Source organism: Oculina patagonica, chromosome 4 (assembly GCF_052425735.1).
Source record: "Oculina patagonica isolate OP01 chromosome 4, crgOcupat, whole genome shotgun sequence".
Taxonomy (NCBI): domain Eukaryota; kingdom Metazoa; phylum Cnidaria; class Anthozoa; order Scleractinia; family Oculinidae; genus Oculina; species Oculina patagonica.
In genome coordinates this window covers 53,627,403-53,652,445 of record NC_135761.1, presented here as the reverse complement: position 1 = coordinate 53,652,445, position 25,043 = coordinate 53,627,403, and the positions used below count along the sequence as shown (strand labels likewise).

Here is a 25,043-nt window from a genome sequence, read left to right as displayed (position 1 = left end):
GCCGAGGCTGTCCTTTAATTGAAACCCTCGCGTATCTATCGGTTCAAACACTCTTGGATTTCTGTATACCCAAGCATCACATGTGAACTGCATCACAAGTGCGTTCAGCAGTGACAGATGGCGATGTCCCTGCGCATGTCCCTGTTGGCGATGACGTCAAGTTTATTGAATTCTTTTGTTCTTCACGTTTGTCTCACAAATCTCGTTGACTTCACAGACATTTTTTTAAATAATCTAGTTGGTAAAAACATGGGAGGCGCGGTGGCCTAATGGTTAGTGTGCTGGACTCCGGATCGAGCGGCGTGGGTTCGAGCCCTGGCCGGGGCACTGCGTGGTGTTCTTAGGCAAGACACTTTTCTCTTAAAGTGCCTCTCTCCACCCAGGTGTATAAATGGGTACCAGCGAATTAACTGCTGGGGGTAACCCTGCGATGAGTAGAAATACTCCTAGCCGCAGAAACTGGGATAAGCTCCGGCCTGATGAGCCACTTGGCTCGACAGCAGGCTTTACCTTTACCTAGTTGGTAAAAACAGTCGCCCCTCATTGCAGCCCACTTAATATTTTACGAATTAAAAAATGAGTGCCACAGCAAGCAGGCGGATACGAAAAAATAAACAAGAAACAAAAGCTCAACTGGTGCTTAATTGTTAGGTAGTAAGGGAGGGAAATAAAATTGGTATATTTTAAGGAATTGGTCTCTTTTATAATACCTTTTTTGTTTATTGTTTTAGATATGTCCTTAGTTAATTGACAATTGCTACAATTTATGACACAGAAATAGTTATTATTATTATTATTTTATTATTTTTATTTTTCCATCTTGTAATACAACTTCCAACAACGACTGTTTTCTCACGTCAAACAGGCAGCAGGGAACATTTTTCATAGGCCGATACAAATTTCCGCGTTTCATACGTGACTAACATACCAGACAAACATCGTTCTAGAATATACTTCAGAACGGAATTTTTTTGAGTTATGCTACCTTTCCATTTTGTTTTTATTTGTAAAAAACACATGTAGCCAAAGCTTTAGGGGCTTCTGTAAATCCAGAAACGTATTTCAAATTCGCAATTGCTAATTAATCGGGCGTGGCCGATTTATAGTTTACCCTTTGGGCGTCCTAGACGATAGTCTCCTGTCGGCTAAAAATGACGGGGATAGCCTGGGCCAATCGGTTTCATTTCAGTTTTGACAGTAAATCGTTGTAGGAACACTGGGTCGACTTTTGGGCTAATCTGCAATCTGGTTCTCTTCTTTGCTTCGGCGGGAGGACAGAGAAAAAAGCTTAAGGGGTAAAGTACTAATAATCACCATTGTGAAACTGTAGTTGCTTTGACAAGTTGAAACTATTTTTGTAAATAAAAGGGGTAACGTCATTCATGTCACGCAATGTTTTTGTTTGAAACTTTGAAACTAGACGCTTTGCTGGTTTCTACAAATAGCAGTGTGATCTGGCGGTACATTTTTTTGAGGCGGACTCCACTTTAAAACTATTTTTTATACATTTAGCAGGAAGTGTGTCGATTTTCATTTCCGCACAGTTGGGCGTCAAATTCGCCTGTCACAAAGAGTAGAATGTTTGCACGACTTGGTTTGGATATATTTTAGATTTGACTAGTGACGTTAGTAAGACACTTCTCAAGACGTCAGCAAAATATTGGCAATGTACAGTATTGGTGTGAACTTGAATGGAATCTTTTACGAGATCAGTAAAGCTATCGAATGAAAAGATGACTTGAAAATGAAAACTTCGAATAATTATAATTAAATACCAATTGAATTTTAGATGAGAAATTCCGGAAGTGACATCTGTGTTCAAAATAGGAATTTTTGTACAACTTAAAGTTCCGAAAAAAAAGACCACATGTTTTGTAAAAATCACAGACAAACATGATCAGGAAAACGAAAATTCAACTTTCTTAAGAAAGAGTTTGTAAACAAGACAATGGAATCGAATTACATTTCACACGAAATTTGCATACATTTGAACTTTGAACTTACAAAAAAGAAGTATCTCTGCCGAGACATAATAGCGAGACCTTACATTAATAATTATTGTATTCTGATCTGATTGTTATTTTTTATGCATTTACTATTTGAAAGTGGTTCTCATCGATGAAAACAAAACGGTTTTTCATTCACTGCTTGAAGTATTTATAGACGTGAAAACAATCGCTTACATTCTGCACGAAATATTTTGTATCCATTTGTCCCGAAACTTTGAGGAAATTGAAATCTTTGTGGACAGTACTGCATAAAAGCAGTTCATAGAATTGAATAAAAAGATAAGAACCATATTGATAAAGGAAATTTTAAAACTTTATTTTGGCTCATTTTGACGAAATTCAGGATTTTCAAAGACTGCCAGTAAACGGCTGTATCTTGTCTGTCTCTAACGATTTTGCTACGGTTTCGAACGAGCTAATTTTTCAATATGATATCATGGTAGCGGGCAGAAGTCGGTTCGTATTGAATTTTTCAATACGGTATACAAGTTACAGGTCAATATACAGACCCTCTGTACAGTAAAAAACGTTTTGGGAACAAACCATTGTGAACTTATTTTCTATGTTGATCAGTAAAAATGGGGTTTGTTATCAAGTTCGTTAGTACGTTAATACTGCAAGGTGTATAACCCCAGAGAATTATTATCAAGTGTGTTTTGTTTTATTAGCGGTTTATACTCTAAGGTCTTGGTATGGGAGATCAAAATTAAGGCAAATTTCTGTTATTATCTGATTGCTTGGCACAGATTAGTACAATACTGAATTGGTTAGGAAATGTAAACAAACATTAAATTGAATGAGAGTAGAAAGGGAGGGACAGGTGGGGGTGAAAGGCTAAGGAGATGGAAAGGGAGGGAGAATTAAAATCCATGCTTGGTTATATCGCGCAATCTTTGACTTCTCTTGTTTTCTCACAAGAACAAAACTTAAGGTGGGGTTCTACCTGAATTTGAATGGAACTTTAAGAGATTTAAAGAAGGGATTGAAGAAAAGAATGGAAACACCTCCAAACAGTTGACCCCCTCGCAAGAGCACTCCGGGTTTTCAGGAGACTGTTTGGTGTCCGTCAACCAATTTTTAAATTCAAATTCAAATTTTAACATCACATTAAATCTCCAATATTTCTTATTTGTCTAAATTTTACTAATCCTTTGAGAAAAACTATCGCCTCCCAGACATCCCCCAAAATCGTCCAAAAATTAACAAAATACTGCAAAACAAATATATATGGGATAAGTAAAGCTTTTTTGGATTCCTTGAAACGCGGCTGAAATGGTTTTCAGTGTTTTCCAGCCCTTACTTTGGGTCAGTACTACTATTCTTCACCAGTTGATATTACAATAATGGTATGAAACAAATACCTAACCAAAAAAATACTGAAAAATACAGAAATGCGTCAGCCACCTAAAGCGTTGGAAAAATTGGTCTTCAGGTAAAAACCCCGCCTTTATTAAGTATTGCGAAAAGGCTGCACTTTGCTAAGTTTTTCAAATTTATATTTTCTAGACGTCTAGTTCAATCGTTTATTTGTATTGTGCGAAATATATTTTTATAAATTGAGACCATTATGTCATTAAGTAATAGTGCAATGTTACTGGCACAATAACTAATCCTACCGAATTATTGCGAGATAAATTTTAGATAAACGCGCAAAGTTTGGCAGCGTTTGGTTGAATCTTGAAAAAGTTATAAGCGTCCAAAGTCAGCGCGGGCCTCAAAAGCCCCCCCCCCCCCCCGGCCTGAATAGGTTTAAGTGACTGTTTTTCCAGTGAAGTTTACTGTACTGTACCCTGCCTTTCAAGTCAAAACAGATAGCTAATTATTAAGCGCCCGATTTTAAGCTTCTCAAGCTTCTCAAGCTTCTTGTTGTGTTTGTTAAACTAATCAGCAAATTTTCACAGTTGAATGGGCGAACTAGTCACGCGCGAGTGAGCGAGCGAAGATCACGCGAGGGTTGAACAAGGCAACTAACCAAAACTGACACCAAATTAACTAAAACAACGGTTCTTTATCACAATAATTTGTGCTTGGTAGGCAAAAAAAAAACTTACGAAGCTGCATTAGACCACTTATAGGCGGCATCTTACGGTATGTAATTAAGCGATTACCGTTGCGAGACAAAAACAATAAACCATGATTTCAAATGCTTTTATGGAACAACACGTATCAGCCATGTGAAACGTTCTGTGAAACGCATTGTCTAAGGACAAACCTTTCTGCTCTGTAGAATGCAAAATGATTTAAACGAAGCTGATTTGATGTGACAGTTTGCCGTCAGGGTATAAATATTAAAAGAAATCGATAGGGATTGAGGTGGATGGTGTTCATTCTACAGAGCAATGTTTTGTGAGCAAATTACATACACCCTTCTTGGTATTAAAACTGCTGAAAACCAATACCGTAGAATTCCGGTTATAAGCCCTGGGCTTATACAACTTCGTAAGGGTTTTTGGGTGGGCTTATAAGCGGAGGGGCTTATATTCGGGAGGGCTTATAAGCGGAAGGAAAAAAACGTTTCGAAACGAGCCTCGGGAGTGTTGATCGAAATACGTTTTTAAGTTAAAAACGCACAAAAAAAAGCAACATTTAGCCCTGTTCAGTACTGTCATCCGGTAGAGGGGGGCTTATATCCGGGGGGGGGGGGGCTTATAACCGGATGTAGTTTTTTGTTTCGAGGTTGATGGGCCTATAACGGGGGGGGGGGGGGCTATAAGCGGGGGGGCTTACAACCGGAATTTTACGGTATGCTAATTAAAAACACTCAACACAGAAATCACATAATCCTCGATTTCCAAATCGAATACACTGAATTGAAAAACACTTCTTTAACCCGAGACGTAAAGCCTCTTTTTAAAGTCAGTAGTGTACGTTGATAACTACACACAATTCTTAATTCTTACAATTCTACAGAATAAACTAGAGTTGTACCGAGAGACATATAAATTGGCAAAACAAATTCTTTCGCTCATTCTTCAAGTAATACGTCTGTTTCCACTTCTTTTTCATGTCAACTACTGCATTAACCTACCAACTAAGGTTAAAAAAAATATTTGCAATCTGGCTCTTCGCGCTCGATCGATCAAACAAAACTGCACAGTGAAAATCGCACAAATACTAGTGTATATAATTCCATAATCTGAACAGATCTTACCTTGTTTGCCTTTTCCCTGTCCCAGGTGAAGCATTCTGGATACAGCGTCTTTATCTTGGTACAGATATCAACCACGATTTCTGCAATACCGAGTTCCACCAAAAAGCTACAAATTTTGTTCGTATATTCTGGAGTTTCGTTGTGTTCAGAATAAAGGTCAGATAGAACTTTGGCTTTAGCTGGCACTTCACTGTGCTTAACAAACCCTCCCTCCTTGTCGACCTTAGATTTTAGAACTTTCACTGCATCGTAAGCGCTCTTAAAATTCGATGCATACTTAGAATATTGTTCCGAATATTTCTTTAAAATCTTCTCATCTGCCATCTTGCTTCAAACCTGTCTGCTTCAGTGCCGCTCAGCATGCAAACAAATTTATCAATAGCTTTTAGCAGGTGCAATCAACTGTTATAAAAGTAATTGTATGCGTCATACATGACTGCAACCTCGTTTCCAGGGCTGCATATAACGAGTGTATTTTATTTAGATGCTTTTTTACCTTGATTCCTAACTGAATTCGAAATCCTTGTAATTTTTCAACTTTTGTTTTGGTATTAGTGGTGAAGCATACATATGCACCGTTAAAGTTGACCCAACCCAAGGCTTTTTCTAGATTGCATTCGCTTTAACGTCTTCTCACACGTGAGGACAAGACGCAGGGACATGTCGCAGCGACATGTAGAAGCGACAAAATCATGTGTTGTTCACACTGCAGGGACATGAAGCAAGGACGTGTAGCGGAGAAATGTAGCAGCGACAAAATCACAATATGTACACAACCAAGAAAATGTAGCAGGGACATGTCCCAGGGACATGTTGCAGCGACCAAAACTAAACTGGTAGCTCACCGTCTTAAAAACTCGCAGAATCTAATTTTTTCGCATTGTTGTTTTGCAGAGGATAACTAAGGGGCACGTGCAGGGCTATTGTATTGTTCATTACACCTTTTTTTTGGAAAGAAAAAATTCGTTCTAGCCGATATACCAACATGTACGGCTAGTTCACAGTGGAGACGTGTCGCTGCAACATGTACCTCCCTGCAAGATGTCCCCGATACATTTTCTTGCGTGTGTTCACATTGTGATTTCGTCCCTGGTACATGTCCCCGCTACACCCCCGGTTCCCCCCTGCTTCATGTTCCATCTGGTAAAGTCGGATTTTGCTCGCGTCAAATGTGTCAGAAATCTGACAAACGACGCGACTACGCATGCTCGGCAATTTAGTTTATGAAAAGCTCACTTGGCCGATTTTGGCCGATTTTTAGGTCATGAACTTCTTTCCTATAGAAGGAAAGATAAATAACACAACCTTGAGATAGAGTTGGGAAAGAAAAAAAAAGTCGGCACTCATGTTCTGCTGATAAACAGTTCAAATCCTCAATCAAGTACCCAAGTACAGTCAAGTGCGATGTTGTTGTTGTAGGATCGATCACCTTATGCATAAACGTCTCCCAAGTCATTATTCCTTTATACGGTTTGCATGACATTTAGTCTCACTTCCCTCGTTCAATAGCATACACCTTTCGAACTTTTGATGCGCTTCACGTGGCCAGTAGGACAATTAACATGGACATAAGGGATAATAACTCGGACTTCATTTATGTACAACGTGTATTGAAGAACATGTACGTTTTTGCCACAGACTTGAGCAAATAGTTACGTGTTAGTACTTTTTTTTATTCCTTTTTTTCTGCCTCTAAACAAATTTATTCATTATGTTCCCATGTTACTTATATCAACGAAATTAACAAAAGGTAATTATTTTCCTTCGAGGCCGATAGTGATAATTCTAATGGTTGTATGTTTGTATGTGAATAACTCAGTTTCTATCCCACAAGCCCCTGCAGCTCATCGGCGAAGGTCATGACGTCAAGCCTGTTTGTAAATCCCAAGTCTTCCTTGATTGTGGCGTAGAAGAAATCCGCGCTCTACAAATAACAGAAAAGCGCCACAAACAACATTAATGCTGAGGAAGATGTATCTTTGCTCTGATCACGAGCGTGGGGCAAGGGAGAAATCTGTGTCCCTGACAGGAATGGAACCTGTGACTTTCTGCACTACCGTCGTGAGCTACGACCGTAGTTAGGTCTACAGTTACTATAAGCCATATACTTGGTTTATCCGTTCTTCACTGCTGGGATCAGCAATGTACTAGAAGGGTGAAGGTCATAGGCTCATGACACGATTAAAATTCTTATCGCACTATTGAGCTTAATAGTTACTATATATATGATAAATGCAAATGCGGCCTTACACTACTGAAGACCTGAAAAAAATTTTCAGGCTCTGAGCGGGAGTCGAACCCACGACCTTTGCGTTGCCAGTACAATGCTCTACCACTGAGCTATCAAAGCCACATGAGAGCGGTCGTATATGGGTAATCCCTTTACTGTTTTTCTTTGCTGATCAATATTTTGGTTTTAATAATATGAACGTCACTGAGTTTAAAAGAAAAAAGGATTACCTCATTTCTCATTTTGGCTAGTTGCTGTAGCTTTTTCCCAGTTAATTTCTGCTTGCCTTTGTAACTTTCGCTGTATAATATGGAGAGCAAAAACTTATTAGTAGTCAATACACGATAAGAAGATGGGCATTTCACGACTTATTACGATTTCAACATGTTCTCATCTAACGATTGCATGTGACAAGGATTGTTCAACTCACCCGAGCCCAATTTTCTCCATCCATTTTGTGACGTCATCTACGGTCCATGTGCTAACATCAACTTTCTTACCAGATGGCGCTGCATCAACGGTATCTTTACTGGCTACAAATAAAATAAACAACAACATGTCATCAGTGAAATGTAGGAAGTTTCAACAAATTCAGTTGGATGACAGGTTAATCATGTTCACAGGAGTCTTATTTTTCTTATCACCTTTTTTAACCGCGCTTTCCCCCTTGCCTCTTGCTCCAAGCTCTTTCTTCAACTTTTCAATACTGTCACTGGTATTTTGTCCACTGGAGAAGTCTATCCATAGCTTAGAGCCCAGGATCATCCCCAGCCAGCCATCAGCTCGGTAGTTTGACTCCATCATCAGAGGAACGATGTCCTTACGCAGTGTGAACGCATATTCAGCCTCTACAATGTTGTAGAAACAGAAGAATAAGAGATAAGCTACGCAGAGATATGAAATTTCTGTTTTCGTGTTCAACTCGATATCTCACAAGTGAGGGCAGCGAACGATTAAGATATTGAGCAGAATTCTCGAAGAGAAATTTTTATATCTCCAAGTAACAAAGTAGTATTTTCTTTATTAAAACATACTAAAAACAAAGTTTTCGACGATTTTCCTAATTTTAATGAATTAATGATCACCGAAGATTTCCGAAGTTTTTCGAAGTCTTCAGAGGAAGATCTTAAGATTTTTCGACCATACAAAAGGTCAAACAAAGTATCAAAGGTAATAAAAGTCATCGATATCGATATTACTTCAGTAAAATTATCGTAATCGTACGTGTGCTAAAAGACGGTTTTTCTTAGGGCTGGAAATCCTTGTAAAACATTGCTGTTTATGTAACAGAGGAAAATCACAACTCATCTGTGCAAATTTCAAACGTATGACTGGACACATAGCCTTATTCCCGTCCTACCTGATCTGCAGTTAGCACTCTCTTTATATTTCTGAGAGACACACACGAGCACAACAGCTGCATTCTCCACAGCATTAGCCATGGCCTCCAGAGTTGATCCTCCCATCTGTTCCAAGTCTATCCATACACTGTATCCTGCTGCCTGCAGCTTCTTCTTCACTTCAACCATGGTGCTCTGGACATCCCATTGGTAGCTGATCATCACGTGGTTACTGGTTGGCTGAGCTGCTTTAGAAGCCGAAGCGCTGGCCGCCGCTGAGAGAAATAAAAAAAAAAATTATTATTAAATAGATTTAGCCAAGCCTAAAACCGGCGCACCCAGGTTATTTACGTTGCCCTTTATTCACATTTGAATTAACTGATCATAGACGGGGAAAATACATTTTGAGCTAACGGTCCAATGGAAAACTATTACCTGGTCAGCCGTGAACTTAAAAACCCCCCACACCATTTCGATGTGTTTAGCTTTCGAGTTAGTCATGTGATACTGGTCAGCGGACACATTGTTTTGACAGCTGTCAATTGACCATAGTATGGATGTCCAATATCAAACATGTAAGCTGACGTTAACCTATTCGTTCGATGTACGTACGTCGTAGAGCACACGCGTCCGCAAATGCATGGTTCTCCTATTTCTATGCATGCATGATTGTCCTTTTTCTATGTTTATGGGGCTCCATAGATTATGTGCCCCTAGTAATGATTTTGTAGCTGAAAAGCGCCTTAGAAGGAAGATGTAATGTATTCAATGTACAATACCTTTTTTCTTCTCAGCTTCATACGCCTGCTTGCCTTCAATCTCCCACAATGCACCACTAGCAGCTTTCTTCACGTGCTTGTTCTTACTCTCTTTGAGTTTCTTCAGGGCAGACACAGCGCCTGAAGTTTTGGCTATGATCTCCTTGTTCTTGCTGTCAAATGCCAAGTTCCAAAGAGCCAAAGCGGCACATTCTCTTTCCTCGTCATCTTTAGCAGTTGTTATCATTTGGACAAGAATGGGTATTGCACCATTTGTACCAATCTGTTATGAATAACGGAATTACATAATGCTTTTTGTAAATGCATGATAACACACTAAGTTAAATAGCTGAGCTTGATCTGACAGTGCATCTCACTGAATGATCATATTCAATACATTTTTTAAGAAATTTTCTTTAGCTTTTTCAGCGGGGCCTTTGGGACAAGCGGGATACTGATGACCGGATAGACCGAGGGTTTAGGCACTAGAAGTGAAGCATATTGGCTCACCCGACCTGCCAATCAGATTACCACTAGGCGCGCAAAGCATTGGCGACGTACGGGGCAGTGAAACACTCCGCTAGCCATGTCTATAAAGAATGAGGGGCAGTGTTCTATGAGTATGGAGCTCCACCCAAAAGAGCTTCGCTGTTAAGTACTGTACAAATAAATGATAAAAAGGTACCAGCTTCTTGTTGCTGTCGTTAACGGCTAACTGAGCTAATCCTCTTGCGAGTTCATTAGCGGAAAATCCCAGGAAACGTCTGTCTTTTGTTTTGAGAGCTTCGCCAATGAGATAAATGAGGAGCTTAACTGGCTCTAAGAGATATAAGGAATGTAATTGATCAAGATTACATGCTGTGCTACTAAAATAAAAAAAGATATCTCCAAAATGTTTGTATGTAATTGTGCATCGTTGTCTAATAATAATGACATTAATAGCAGACTTTCCTAGATTGTCAAATGTATGCAAGCATGGTAAGTTAATTGCTAACACTTATATTTTAAACAAAGTGTGACCAATGCTAGGGATGTATTAATAGTAGCCGACTTAATTACACGACTTAGTACACAGCTTAATTGTAAACACATTGAGGCATTCCCTATAAGCCTGGTGGTGTTTTAGTGTTCTCCTCGCCCTACCTTACCGCTAAATTTATATTAATATCAATTCTGAAGTGACTTATAACTTATGGTGACTAATGCTGCTCATTATGATGATGATAATGATGATGATGTTGACGGTGAATTACAGGAGCGTCAGGTGTATTTAGCATTGAAAATACTAGCAAGAAATACTATTTACTAAGTGTGGTGACTCCCAGAAAGTAACTAACTACAACAAAAGACAATCCATGCATCTCAGAGCCCTATATAACTAACCTGCATTAGCCATGATGACTTTATTGCTCTCCTCGTCCACTATGTAGGCCAGAGTGAGCAATGCCTCTGAAGAAAAGTGAGCAACTTTGTCTTTCGTGAGTGGAACCAACACTTGCATTGTTGTTTTGCAAGCGGTGAAATGCTTTCTACACTGGACTCGTCTTGTAAGGTTGTACATTGTGCTGATTAACCTTGACAAGATCCTTCCTCTTACAGTCTTTTGAGTTAAGGCTTGAGTCTTTGAATCCTATTAATACAAGTTAAACTGCTTAAAAAACAAAACCTGATCTACTAATAAATTAAGTTATTAACTTTGTTACTGGCAACCTCAACAAATGGAAGGTTATATAACCCTAGGACAAGAACTTCAACTCCAAAATTATACCAACTATATCCCTATGAAAATAAGAACTCTTACACTAGAAATCTTACATAAAAATCAACACAAGCGAGGGGGGGGGGGGGGAGGAGGAAGGAGGGGGCTTTCATTTATTAGTGCATGGCGGCTGGAGTTCCCGAGATGGGGGGGGGGGGGACGTTATTTCGGGGAGCTAAAAGGGGGGTTTACAGCAAATTATAACAAATGAATGTGTATCCGAGTGTGTTGGGTGTATTGTATTAACAATATAGGACCATAATAAATTATGTCATTCATACATATCATATATTGCACCATAATATTTGCTGCAAACATACCACATATTGCTTATGGTCAGCTGTGCAATCCTTCATTTTATCGATTAACCCAATGTACAGGGGAACGAGGCCAGCATTTCCAAGCGCGATGCAGAAACCATCATTAAGATCACTACTGTTAATGGTGATACTTGAAATTGATTTCATCAGGTCTTGTGCTTTCTTAAGAACTTCAGGATCGGCCTTTGGCTAAAAAACAAAAATAATTTAGAGCGTATTGAGTAGCTTCAAACAGTGAAACTGACAAGTTGACGTTTTGTCAAATTCAGTTAGCAGAGGATATACAGATATTCGATCCTGTGAGTGACAAAACTTGAAGATATTTTAAATTTCTATCTAAGCAAGAAACTAGTTCGTAAACTTCAAGAGAAACAGTAAACATTACACCTGTTACTGCGCTCACATTTATAGTTGTACTTTGCATGGATTTTGCAGGCGCCGCCATCTTGGATCTGATGACGTTTTCTGCCGCTCCCAAGAATAGCGGTCACCAAATCCAAAGGTCATGTTTTTGGAAGAACTTTTTTTATCATTAATTTATTAAACTAGCCGAGGCTGTCCTTTAATATAAGCCCTCAGGTATCTGTCGGTTTAAACACTCTTAGGTTTCTGTCTCCCAAATGTGCCCAAATGTGTGACCTGCATCACCAGTGCGTTCAGCCGTGCAAGGTGCCGCTGTCATGGTTACTGCCCCTGTTGGCGATGACGTCATACTTATTCTTTTGTTCTTCACGTTTGTCTCACAAAACTCTATGACTTCACGGACATTTTTTGCATATTCCTTGCCGGCGAAAACAGGCGCCCCTCGCTGCAGCTCACTTGAATATTTTTTGCCCCAAATCTTTTTGATTTTCGAACGATTTTCTTCAGCGTCAGAAACAAAACAATAACAAACGTTCGCAATGCATACCGGTCGACAGAGAGTCTTTTTAAAGACAGCATGCAAATACGAAAAATACACAAGATACAAAAGCTCCACTGGTGCTCAATTGTTAGGGATTTAGGGAGGGGAATAAGAATGATATTTTTTTAGTAATCGTTTCTTTTTTACTTATTTTTATTTATTGGTAATTGCTGCAATTCCTGACACAGAAATAAATGTACTATTAACCATTTTGAAAATATTATTATTTATTTCCATCTTGTCACACCTCTTCCAACAGCGACTGTTTTTTGACGTCAAACATGCAGCGGGGCATTTTTCCTGCGTACGTCGATACAAAATTTCCGCATTTTATACGCGACTAACATGCCAGACAAACATGCATCGTTTCAGAATACATTGCAGAAAGGCATTTTGAGCTATACATTTTTCTACTTTGTTTGTTTTATTATTAAAACAGACGAAGTCTAAGCATTTCGGGCGTATGTAAGGATGATAAAGTATTTTAAGTTTGCAGTTGTTTTAAATTGTTTTCGTTAAGCTAATCAACACTTTTGCATAATTGAATGGGCGAACTAGTGACGCGCACAGGAGCAAGCGAAGATCACGCAAAACATGGCAACTAACCATAACTTACACCAAATTAACTGAAAAAACAGTTTTTTACCACAATATTTTTGCTTGCTAGGCAAAAAAACTTACAATGTTGCATTAGCCCACTTATAAGCTCCACCATAAAGTTTAAGGTATGTAATTTGTGTGATTACATAGCTAAACAAAAAACAATGGCCAATGATTTCATATGCTATTATGGAATATCGGTCCTTGTACTGAAACAATCAACTCTTTTCAGCCAAGTGAAACGTTCTGTGGATTATTCAAAATTAGCGCATTGTCTCATGGCACACCTTTCTGCTTTGTAGAATGCAAAATGATTTAAACGTGGTTGATTTGACATGACAGTTTATTTTGCCGTAAGGAAATAAGAGAAATCGGATATGAATTGAAGTGGATGGTGTTTTTTATTCTACAGAGCAGTGTTTTGTAAGCAATTTCATTCAGCCCTCTCGTTATGAAAACTGCTGAACACCAATATGCTAATTAAAAACACTCAACATAGAAATTAAATAACCTAAGCCTCCATTTTTTAAAACGAATGCACGGAACGGAAAAACTCACTCTTCTTAACCCAAGCCCTTTCTTTTACATTCAGAACTTTAGTATAAGACTACACACGAATCTTCTTTCCCTGTGTTCCACATCTCTTTCCGTGCAAAAAATGCCCGAAATTTAATGAACCCAAATTTGAGTACCAAATCTTATAATATTGCCAATTCACTTCCTTCGCTTATTCTTCAAGTAATACGTCTGTTTCCAATTCCTTTTCATGTTGATTACTTTACCCCGCATTAATCTACCATCTAATGTTAAAAATGATTTGCAATCGAGCTCTTCGCGCTCGATCGATCAAACAAAGCTGCACAGCGAAAATTATACGAATACTAGTGTATATAGTCCGTAATCTGAACAGATCTTACCTTGTTTGCCTTTTCTCTGTCCCAGCTGAAGCATTCTGGATACACCGTCTTTATCTTGGTACAGATATCAACCACAATTTGTGCAATACCGAGTTCCACCAAAAAGCTACAAAGTTTGCTTCTATATACTGGAGATTTGTCGTGTTCAAAATAGAGGTCAGCTATAACTTTCGCTTTAGCTGGTACTTCGCTGTGCTTAACAAACCCTCCCTCTTTGTCGACCTTAGTTTTGAGAACTTTCACTGCATCGAAAGCGCTCTTAAAATTCGGTGCATACTTAGAAGATTGTTCCGAATATTTCTTTAAAATCTTTTCATCTGCCATCTTGCTTCAAACCTTGTCTGCTTCAGTACCACAGCATGCGAACAAATTTATCAATAGCTTTTAGCAGGTGCAATCAACTGTTATAAAAGTAATTGTATGTGTCATACATGACTGCAACCTCGTTCCCAGGGCAACATACAGCGAGAGCGAGTACTAATAAGAGGCTACTTTCTCCTTGATTCTTCCAAGATTTATTAAAGCTGACTGAATTCGAAAATCTTTTAGTTTTTCAAACTTTGCCTTGGCATTAGTGGCGAAGAAAAGAGATGCAACGTTTTATCTAACATATTGTTGGTCAGACCCCAGGCTTTCTTGGTTTGTATTCGCGGTAGCTGCAGGAGACATGGCGAAGGCGAGATGATATATTAGAAAACTATTGAGTTTAAAACTCGTTGTCTTCTGGTAGATTTTTAAGCGCCGGTTGGCGGACGCGCTTATTTCCACTAAAAATGGGAGCTGGCCAAAGTACTAGTAGTTCTAAATTGGCGCGTTAAGTCGTCTAGCTTGTGAAAAGTCCTTAAACAGCTGTACTTTTTGGGTTTCGATCAAGTCAGTTTTCAAAATGTCGGCGCAAAGAGGAAAGTTATGAACGATCATCTGAGCTGCCTGGTCGCAGACAAAACTTGACAGAGTGAGCTTGTCCTTTTCCATCGCGCACTCGACCACAGTTTAGCTCTCTTTCTCTCTCTCTATTCTTCAGAGAAGGGCTACTGAGAGTCTAATTTAACCTGGGAGTCTTATATTTGTATTTTCTTTGTTAATTATAGAAGAAATACTATAAGAATCTTGTCATCGAAAACCTTCGGACAAGACCTTCTTGAAAGACTATCGGTGGTGGCAAAGAATGTCAATAGCTATGGATTGGTCTCGTTAGCGTGGATTTTAAACCCCTTAAATACCTCGGCTTGCACTTGAAGAAATGTCTGCTTTGTGGGCAAGGCGTTCAGGAATAAAATGATAATTTAAAGGGATATGGGGCGCTATAAACTGAAACACTATATGCCCGTGCACTCGTCACGGAAAAAAAATATATTAAGTATAACCATAATAGTTCTCTTCGATGGAAGTTTTACAATACTTGTGTGTAAATTTCAATTCTACAGCGTTTATGATTGACAATTTTAAACCACAAACAGCAAATTAGATAGGTGATGTACAGTGGGTGGATTACATCCGTTATAAAAATGTCTACAAGCTTTCGTTGCCTAGGTGATTTTTAGCTCAACATTGTTGCGTTTAGAATCGATATCGTCTAACTTGGCGCACTGGGCGATTTTAAACGGATCACGTGACATGTCATAAGACGAGACTTTTCGCGCGCAATAGAAATTTGTTCGATCGATCATAAATGATCATATCCGTTTCGGTTAATGCTTGCAGTGTACAAACCCTATAAAAATCATTTCTCGTGCCAAAACTAATTCGCAATATTGCAATGAAAATCGTGTATGGTTATTTTAAATCAAAGTCAAAGAACTCATAAAAAGTGTCTTATCTAATTAGTAAATGAACTCTCAAGTGACGTCACAAATTGTACGCTGTAATTATTTCAATTCGATAGCACGCGCTGCTTCAATACAAAACGCATTTTTTTATTTACGTTTTAAATCAAGGATTTTACGATTTTAACACCTTTTTAAGATTAACAATGGCTGTTGGCTTACTGGATTACGCCTTTAGGGGAGATTTACGAAAAGTAATGCGATGTATAAACAGTGGAGTTGATGTGGATGCCTGTGAAAGTTCTGGGAACACAGCTCTTTATTACGCTGTCAGCAGAAATCAACGAAAGTGCGTGGAGTATCTTCTGAGATGTGGAGCAAACCCAAATAGGTAACTCCTCGGAACAGTGTGAGGCATATTAATTATCTGCTGCTATAGCTCGCGGCCACAATGCAATTTAAAAACAACTCTCTAAAAATGGAAACAACTGCTTTTGCGAACTGCAGTCAAAATACTGAATATTTCTAAATGAGTCATGAAATAAAAGGCTACCGCAGTTCGTTTTCATATTAATTCAAGTTCGCAGCTTTTCAATAGAATACGAAGCAACTTTGTTTATCACTTTTTAGTCGTGGCAGCTCTTTTAAGTGTGCGTGGTTTTTAGAAGAAGAGTTTGAACTGTCAACCATAGAACCAAACGGTCACAAGTCGCAACATTAAAAACCATTAATTATAAAAACCGTCACACTTGAAACAGGTTCAACAAGTACGGGCTACTTCAAGACTACGTCAATTTAACGTGATTCTCTAGTATTGCATTGCGCATCCTTACTGCGCAGAATGTTTACGCGTAATTAGCGCGCGCGCACAAACAAAATGGCCCCTTTTTTCTATGCCGCTTGGCTCGCGAGAGAGATAAATCATCATTTTCTTGTAAACGAGTTCGGTGACCTATCTTTTTTTTCTCTTAGTTCGAGAGAAGCGAACACATTCTTTCTACAAATAAATACAGATCAATTTCTATGGCAGAATAATACATTATCACCGAAAACGTGTACTTTGCCAGTGCTCGCAAAGGAATTATTTAGGGATTGTATGGTAAATAAAAGGTCTTCCTACTCCTACACGAATACGGTGACCCCCCCGTTTTAATTTTCAAAATGAAGTTCTCTTATGGTAGACAACCAACTGGCAAAGTTTGGTTGGAAATCTATCAGCAGTTCTATTTCACGTGAATTATCTTAATTTATTTTCGTACACACAGAATAAACAAGGAAGGCTACACTCCTGTAAACGAGGCTTGTTTTAAAAACAACGTGAAATGTTTAGCGCTGTTGGTTCAATATGGCGGTTCGCTGGAACAGCTTTCCGCTGACCACAAGGAAAGCGCTATTGTGTCTGCTTACAAAAAGCACAGCACGAGAGTTATCCATTTCATAAACCTGTTGAGAGATGAGGCCCTCACCAAGGACGGGCATGATCTACTTGAGTTAGAAGCTGATAACAACAAAAAGGTAGGATAATTTTTAATGAGTAGATTTTGACTGGTATACTAATGCAAATAAACCAAGCTCATGATAATTAAGAGCAATATGCTATCGGTTCTACTGTATGGAAGTGAATGCTGGAAAGTGACCATGGAAATTTTCAAGGAAGCTGGACGTCTTCCAGACTTAATGCCTCCGGTGCATCAAACGCATCTTTTGGCCAAACAAGATCAGCAACAAAGACCTATTGTCATCATGCAATCTTGAACCAGTTTCAATTGTTGTGCAAAAGACAAGGTGGAGATGGCTGGGACATGTCCTACGGATGAGAGCAGACTCAGTGCCAAGGGTTGTATTGAGATGGACACCCCAAGGAAAGCGTAGCAGTGGTAGGCCTAAGAATGCCTGGAGAAAAACAGTGCAGAAAGACTTGTTGGAGCGTGTCCTCCAATGGAAGCAGCAAGACAACTGGCAGAGGACCAGCAAATGTGGAGATCCCTGACGGAAGCCCCATGTGCCACCAGGCACTCTGGGTCCTGAAGAAGACACTAATGTAAATGCCACAATTCGATTGGCTGAGCGATCGTTTACTATCAACCATTAGCATAACGACACTGACCTATTATTAGTAATCGCGCAATCTGATTGGCTACACAGGTGCCTACGGGGCGCAAAACCAAAAAAGGCTCTCAGCGCGTGCTTAGTCTTCGCTGAATTTTATCAATCAAAACATTCAATAAATCAACTCTAGCTATATTTTGTGTTTAATAGATCGGTCAGTGGGTTATGCTAACACAATTAGACGGCTCGCTCTCGGTTCCTACCGGCTTTTGATAGTTGGCTCGGGGCTTCGCCCCTCGTCAACTATCAGCCGGTAGAAACCTCGACCTTGCCGTCTAATTGTTAATTACTGTGCAGTGGCTAAAGGTTGTCTATATAAAAAAGCGACTTCTCTCCTTTCTCCGAAAAGTCAGGGAAATTTTAGAAATAGGTATTAATAATTCAATTCCGAAGAAGACAAAAAGGCCATTCACTCTGTTTGTAACACTGTTTGTATAGCGAGATATCTATTTTCTTTCTATGGACATGGGTAACCGACAAATGAGGCATAAACAATTTCGGTTAAGCGAAACGTAGCGCAAGCATGTATTTTCTTGTTTTGTTTCTAACCAGGATGGAAAGAAACAAAATGTTCAAGATACCATCTTACCTGGACTAGAAGCTGTCGTACCTCAAATAACTGCTGGAGATTTAAAGACACCTTACATGAGGCTGTTTGATGGTATGCCCCACATGACCCTACAGAGTGCATTATGGCACACCACTCCCGTAACTGTCAAACGTTTCAAGGGACGGGAGGATAGTAGACAACTTCTAATGAGGGAAGCAGATCTACTAAGGTAACGTCTCCTTTACGAGTTATATCTACGCAAGACATATATGGTTACTTTGACATCAGCCCAGGGGGGTACTCCGGCTTGTAAGTGACGGGGATGATCGAAGGATTTTTGGGTTTGAAATTTTCGATTCGGGGATTTTTTTGGGTTGGAGAATTTGGCAAGTATTTTTTGGGTGACTTGATTAAAATAGGGGATTTTTTTGGGTATTAAAAACGAACTAAAGTGCCTTGACGGGGCCTTGGCGTATTTATTTTATGATGAATAAACACACAACAGCGTTCAATTTTTTATGATTTTTTTTTTGTGTTATATTATTGTCCCTCCTGGAAATTTAGGGGTAATTTGACAAGGGAATTTAGGGGGGTTATTTATGGTCCAGGGATTTTTTTGGGTCCTGAGTTTTTGCCTCCATTCGATCATCCCCATCATTTACAGACCGGATTACCCCCCTGGGGACATCAGTAGCCACTCAGTCGCGTTCGATTTGAAATCGCAAATCTGATTGGTATAAAAAATGGTTGGTGAAAAAAAATTCCCAGCACACTCCGAAAAAATTACGCCTGCTTAATATTTATCAAGCACAATGACAAGCCTGACATGGCCTTATAACTTGCAAGTGTTCCACGAATCAAAGAGCTGGAAACCGAGGTTCAATATTTCATATATTTATTACCACTTTTACTTTTTTCAGCTGGCTACGTCATCCGCGTGTGACTCTTCTTATGGCAGTTTGTCTAGGCCCTCGCCCAGAGCACCTCTGTCTTGTTATTGAGCGTTTTGAGTTAGCTTCTCTCAACCATCTACTGTACAAGACCCAAATAGAGATGAATTTACCTGAGCGGATCCATTTACTGCTGGACGTAGCTGAGGGAATGACATTCCTTCACAACCATTCCATAGTACACGGATTCCTTAATTCATTCTCGGTTTTGGTGTACGAAAAGTTCAGGGCTAAGATTGGTAACTTAGAGTTCTGCCAGGAGGACGGCGAGCAAAAGCATGAAAATTCATGCTCCATACATGAAAACTGGATGGCGCCTGAGCAGCTGTTACATGAGCCACCAAATATGGCTGGTGACGTTTACAGGTTTGTATTGAGTTTCTGGAAAGGTGTCCATTAATTGTGTCACTTATTCGCCTCTAGAAACTTGCATCGCTTTACACCCTGAACCTCCAGCAAAGGCTGGCATTCTAAAATAATGTTTATGGATGCATTTATTTTATGGATAGAATTAGGTTTGTGGATTAGTAAATGGATTATTTCATGAATAGAAGTTTAGTATATACTTAAAATGTAGTCTCTATGCAGGAATTGTAAGCAGGGTGGCATTGAGATCACGAGCTATTTTAGGACTCGGTTGATGTGAAGTTTTATTATTTGGTCCAACAATTTTCTTAGTCCAATACATTCCAGTAATTTTTTCCGGAAAAGGCTAACTGAATTTCCTTTGAGAAACCATTAAACGGATGTTTTTTTAGGTTTATGTTAGCGTTTCTCGTTACTCACTTACTTATACTTACTTACTTACTTACTTACTTACTTACTTACTTACTTTTTTCTTCTTCTTCTTCTTCTTCTTCTTCTTCTTTCTTCTTACTTACTTACTTACTTATTACTTACTTCTTACTTACTTACTTACTTACTTAATTAATTAATTAATTTTACTTACTGAAAGGTTACAAAGACTGAGTAATACATTGCAAGTACTTTTTAAATTTATGAATATAACGTAATTTATATATTTTGGTTTATTTTTATTAGTTTTGGTGTCGTGATGTGGGAGACTCTTGCTAGGGAACTTCCGTGGTCTTGGCTTACTTGCACTACCATCAAACAGGGCCTTTGTAACTATCAAATGACGCTTCCCATGCTAGGACTTTGGCCAAGTTACATCCAGTCTATCGTGACGGAATGCCTTAAGGACCCTTCAGATAGGCCAGGTTTCTGCACCGTGCATGAATATCTTTTGGCGATAAAGAATAGTGGAGACGGTCTGACGTCAAAAGTCTTGGACGGAGCGTTTCCTGATTGGTTCGAATTCGAGTCCGGGTCAACACATGGCGAAGGCCGTAGAAGAAGGACGACAAAACTAGAGTTGCCGCCACGTTCCAGCAACTGCGGAACGTCCGAGATATACGTAATGCTTCGGCGTTCCTCGTCTCAGGGGAATGGAAGGCGCAGAAGCACATCTGTTGGAGGAGGGCTGAAAGAAGTTTTGAAGATGTTGTCAAAGAGAACACAAGATGATCCGCGGGAAAAAGAGATTGAGCGATTCGGGTACGAAATTGCGCAACGTTTAGCTGTTACTCGTAATATTCGTCGACTTTCGCGGAATTACGATAGGCCCAGCTGGGCAAAAGAAGTCGTTTTGACCAGAGCGCTAGAAGGAGACATAGAAAGGGTAAAGAGGAACGAGAAAACAGCTGCCATTGCAAAGAAACTGAAGAAATCGAGCAGACGCAGCAGGCGGTATAGTGTCTTCAATCAGGAAAGTTTTGAAAAAATACTGATCACGTCCTCCAAATACCTAAAGAAAGATTGGTCAAAAGTGTTACATGGAATGGAAAAGTTAAAGAATTCAATGAAAGGATTTAAAGGAAAGGTAAATGAAGAGCTTATTGAATGTGGGAGAGAACCGTTTACTGATGATGAGAGTATTTCAGAGCACAGCATTCATGTCAGTCATGTGGGTTACGAAGAGACAGATGCGATTAAAGCATTGAGCGAAGACGTAGACAGAATTGAGTGCCAAGCAGCAGCTAAGGAAAGCTTAGAATTGCTGTCACTGTGTAAAAAGAATAGAGCGTTGCTGACATCGAATACAACTTGTTCAGAAAAGGAAACCTTACATGATAAACCACATTTAAAAAACAATACAGAGAGCCAATTTCCGATATATGCTCAACCGGTTAAGACAAGACGGAAGTCTGCCACACAGGAAAAGGTCAGGGAAAGCTCTGATGTAACGGTATCAGACGCAACCAAGGGAGGAAACGTTAATAAATTAAACAGACGCTCAAGTTTAAATGGTGAAGACGACATTAAGCCCAGCAATGTGTACGCGGAACCTTACAGGTCTGGAAGAAAATCGGTAACACAAGATATCGAAGAGGACTTTGAAGTCAGAACTAATTCCGAAACTCAATCAGTTTTACAGGGCAAAAGGAGGAAATCAGAAACCCGTTCAAAAGGCTTTGTAATTTTAAGATCACCTCAAAAAACACCAACAAAGTGTAGGGGGTATGATAAATCCGAAACCATTTACAACACAGAAACGGCTATGCATATGTTATATGAAGGTGATAAAAGGAGATACTTTCATGTGCCGGATACAAGGAAATCAGCTAGGTTGAGAACGCAGTCTTTATCACCAAGGGAAAGACCTATCTCAGCAAGAAAGTTGAATAAGCCAAGAACTCAGTCTGCGAGACAAATACGGATGGAGAAGTTTGAACGACGACGCAAGTCGGACATGGTTGCAGTCGCTTCCAACACTGAAGGAACCTGCAATGTCGACGAAACATTACCAAACGATTCAGATAATAGAGACCATAGCCCCCATCGCGGTTTACAAGGAAAAACTATTAAGCAGGAGCCTTTACAAAAAAGCTGAGTTTTAAAAGAGGTGATAGTTGGTATGAAGGCCTCCGACGCAAATAATGAGCCAGCCTCAAGAAATGCTAGGACGACCAAAGAAGTTGGAATAAAATCTACAGCAAGCTTGAATGAAATCGAATCTATCTGCAGCATTGAAAACTTTCTGGACGAACTTTACGACAGTATAGACACAACTAGAAGTTCACGTGTTGACACATGTAGGGAAGGTTCTAACGAAGCAGATGAGGACAGAGGTTTTGGGTTGAAACAATGACCTAAAGAAATGAACGATGAAAGTACGATACTGACACAATGAATCGGAGAATTGCTTTCAAATCAAACAAGAAAGTTGTAATGGGGTTTGACATGCCGTTTCAAGTTAAACATTAGAGACAAATTAATTATGGCATTTGTGACGGCGTAGAAGAGAAGTCTCATGAACGCCTCAAACTCGTTAATATTTGAACATTATTTGTTATTCTATTGACTTTAAATTGACATTAGCGTCAGGTATAGCTTAAAAATTTGTCAAACACAATTGGTTGTTGCTTTAAATTAAATTTTTTTTAAGTTATTTCAGAATTGCACACTTATTGCTGAGTTAGTGCTTATTACGTTGTTTAGGTTTTCAGTGATTCTTTTCCACTGTGAGAGACTGCAAACAACACCTTGAATTCAGTAATTGTTTTTAGTCTGATATAAAAGGACGCTTCTTGGTGTGCCTTTTTTCAGGGAAATTTATTAGAAATCATCAGGGAACATCTTATTGTGTATTTTGCTGGCAAAAATTTATCTGTTTTGTAAATTATATCTTCTACATCTACATCTACATATAATTAGGTCGGTAAAAATCTTAAGATATCACACCAACCGTTAAAAACTAAAATGAATGTTAAAAATGTTAAAAACTAAATAAAACTAATACAATAAAATATTAAAAACTATTGACTAACTTAGATTTAAAACTATTTACAGACGTTATATTTACAATATCATCTGGAAGGGAGTTCCATTCACAGATTGTTCGTGGGAAAAAAGAAAATTTAAAAACATCTTTCTTTGACCTAGGAACTAAAAATTTAAAATCGTGGCTCCCACGGGTTCTTCTTTCATAATTTGGTTTAAGATGGGCTGAGAAATCGGTCAGGTTGTGGGAGAGTTTATACATAAAAGATAGTCTAGCGATTTTCCGTCTGGTGGCTAGGGTTTCCCAATTAAGTTCCTGAAGCATATCTGTCACGCTTGCATAGGGGTTGTAGTTGCCCGCGCAGAATCGCGCTGCCTTTCTCTGAATTCTTTCCAGCTTTTGAATATCCTTCTCGTAGTGGGGATCCCATGCGGCACTTGCATATTCGAGGGTTGGTCGGACTTTTGGAAGAAATATGTATGAATTTTCGTCTTCCTTCGAGCTACCCGGCAAAGAATCTTTCCAGAGCAAGAAAAGGGAAATCTCAATAACCAGGGATGGTGGCTGTGGTAGGGGACAGGGCAGGGGGAAGGCAACTACATGTAATACTCGGCGCGAAAAAAGGTCGCAAATTCCACATTTTAAGTTGCTTGGGCGGGACAATGTCAATTTAGAGGGGACAATCAAAAATAATCGAGCAAGAGGCTTGTGTGGGAGAATTGTGACCAAGGTCATGAGTACAGACCGAACGCAGTAAGGGTTGCACACGACCGAGGTCAAGATTTTCCCATATAGACCGATTAAGCCCGGCAAAGAATATATGTTTATTATATGGCCAAACGTGTTACCGGTTCGTGTTTGTGAACGGCGATGAACGGTGTGGACAAGTGGGTCATGATCACCGGCAGGTATGTTTTCAATTTCTCAAACCTCTTTCATTGAGTGACAAAGTGCTTATTTTTACATGTATTTAACCCGCTTTTTGCTGTCTTAAGTATGCTTTAAAATTATTCTGGCCTTGTAAATATACTTTGCAATTTCGTCTCCAATTGGTTAGTGTTTTGACTCAGAGATTTTTTTTTTAGATTTCAGTTTTTTATTTTTTCACACTACAAAAATCATACACTATTACACACTATTTACAGAGAATACATTAATTAAAAGAAGGAAAATATAACAATAATAAGAGCCAAAATAAAATGTGCTCAGTCATGACCAAAGAAGCATATGCTGCCTGAATTGGAGTTAGATTTGCCAATGTGCTCTTTTTCTTTACTTTTTTCTCGTCAAGTATTTCTGGCTCTTTATGATCCATTCAGTATGTTTTTCAGAAACAAGTCAATGTCGTTTTGTATTTTGTTTGTAGCTTTCTGGCCCCAATATATTGTAACAGTTGACCAGTCTAGGAACCGGTCTAGATGGGAAAATGTAGACCTCGGTCAATATCAATTTTAGCCAATAAACACCATGACTTCGGTAGTTACAGTCTTTTAGACATGGCCATGTAATAAAACTGAGTAACACCCTTTGACAGAAAACAAAATGTTTTTACAACAGACAATTTCTAGGAAATTAAACATTTTGCGGCCAGCAAAAACCGGTGCAAAACATCTATTTTGCGGCACACCCCTGTTTGGTGCCCCATTTCATAGTACCTGGTTTTTATTTATACTAATTGTTACTCTAATTTGGCGAAGCAGAGACACTTTAAGAATTAAGTTTTGTGCTATATATATATAGATAGGGAAGCTTTCGGTTTGAAACTGTCTATCAACCAACTTACTTTATATCTGGCTGCATGGCGCAAGCCAGTTTTCCATCGTAAATTAACTTGAATTTTTCATTTATAAAGGGAATTATTACCAGCTGAAGGCAAAGAAATCTTATAGCTTATGT

At 39.0% G+C, this 25,043-nt stretch overlaps 3 protein-coding genes across 5 annotated transcripts in view; 1 reads left to right on the top strand and 2 right to left on the bottom strand.

Annotated features, from left to right (window-relative positions):
• Nucleotides 1-5,522, bottom strand: part of LOC144650685 (uncharacterized) — a 33,118-nt gene extending 27,596 nt beyond the window's left edge. The window contains exon 1 of the mRNA XM_078510413.1: nucleotides 5,161-5,522. Coding sequence (XP_078366539.1) covers nucleotides 5,161-5,484 — 324 coding nt within the window. The 5' untranslated portion in view covers nucleotides 5,485-5,522. The remainder of the gene's footprint in view (nucleotides 1-5,160) is intronic.
• Nucleotides 1-14,574, bottom strand: part of LOC144650686 (uncharacterized) — a 192,779-nt gene extending 178,205 nt beyond the window's left edge. For 2 of the 3 annotated variants that reach the window (XR_013570169.1, XM_078510414.1), the window contains exons 1-4: nucleotides 13,989-14,362; nucleotides 11,568-11,756; nucleotides 10,872-11,118; nucleotides 10,174-10,307 (exon numbers count right to left, since the gene is read on the bottom strand). Coding sequence is in view for 2 of the 3 variants with exons in the window: in XM_078510414.1 (XP_078366540.1) it covers nucleotides 10,174-10,307; nucleotides 10,872-11,118; nucleotides 11,568-11,756; nucleotides 13,989-14,312 (894 nt within the window). In the remaining variant the exon portion in view is untranslated. Of the gene's footprint in view, nucleotides 1-6,875; nucleotides 7,085-7,620; nucleotides 7,691-7,820; nucleotides 7,924-8,034; nucleotides 8,239-8,750; nucleotides 9,006-9,509; nucleotides 9,772-10,173; nucleotides 10,308-10,871; nucleotides 11,119-11,567; nucleotides 11,757-13,988 lie in introns of those variants that run through there. The other variant, XM_078510415.1, reaches the window with a different exon arrangement.
• A 1,309-nt stretch (nucleotides 14,575-15,883) lies between these two features.
• Nucleotides 15,884-22,271, top strand: LOC144650662 (uncharacterized). Its single transcript, XM_078510384.1, has 5 exons — nucleotides 15,884-16,145; nucleotides 17,020-17,269; nucleotides 18,416-18,642; nucleotides 19,334-19,729; nucleotides 20,405-22,271. Exons 1-5 carry the CDS (start codon nucleotides 15,961-15,963, stop codon nucleotides 22,254-22,256), a joined length of 2,910 nt encoding a protein of 969 aa, XP_078366510.1. The 5' UTR covers nucleotides 15,884-15,960; the 3' UTR covers nucleotides 22,257-22,271.
• Nucleotides 22,272-25,043: the final 2,772 nt, after the last annotated feature.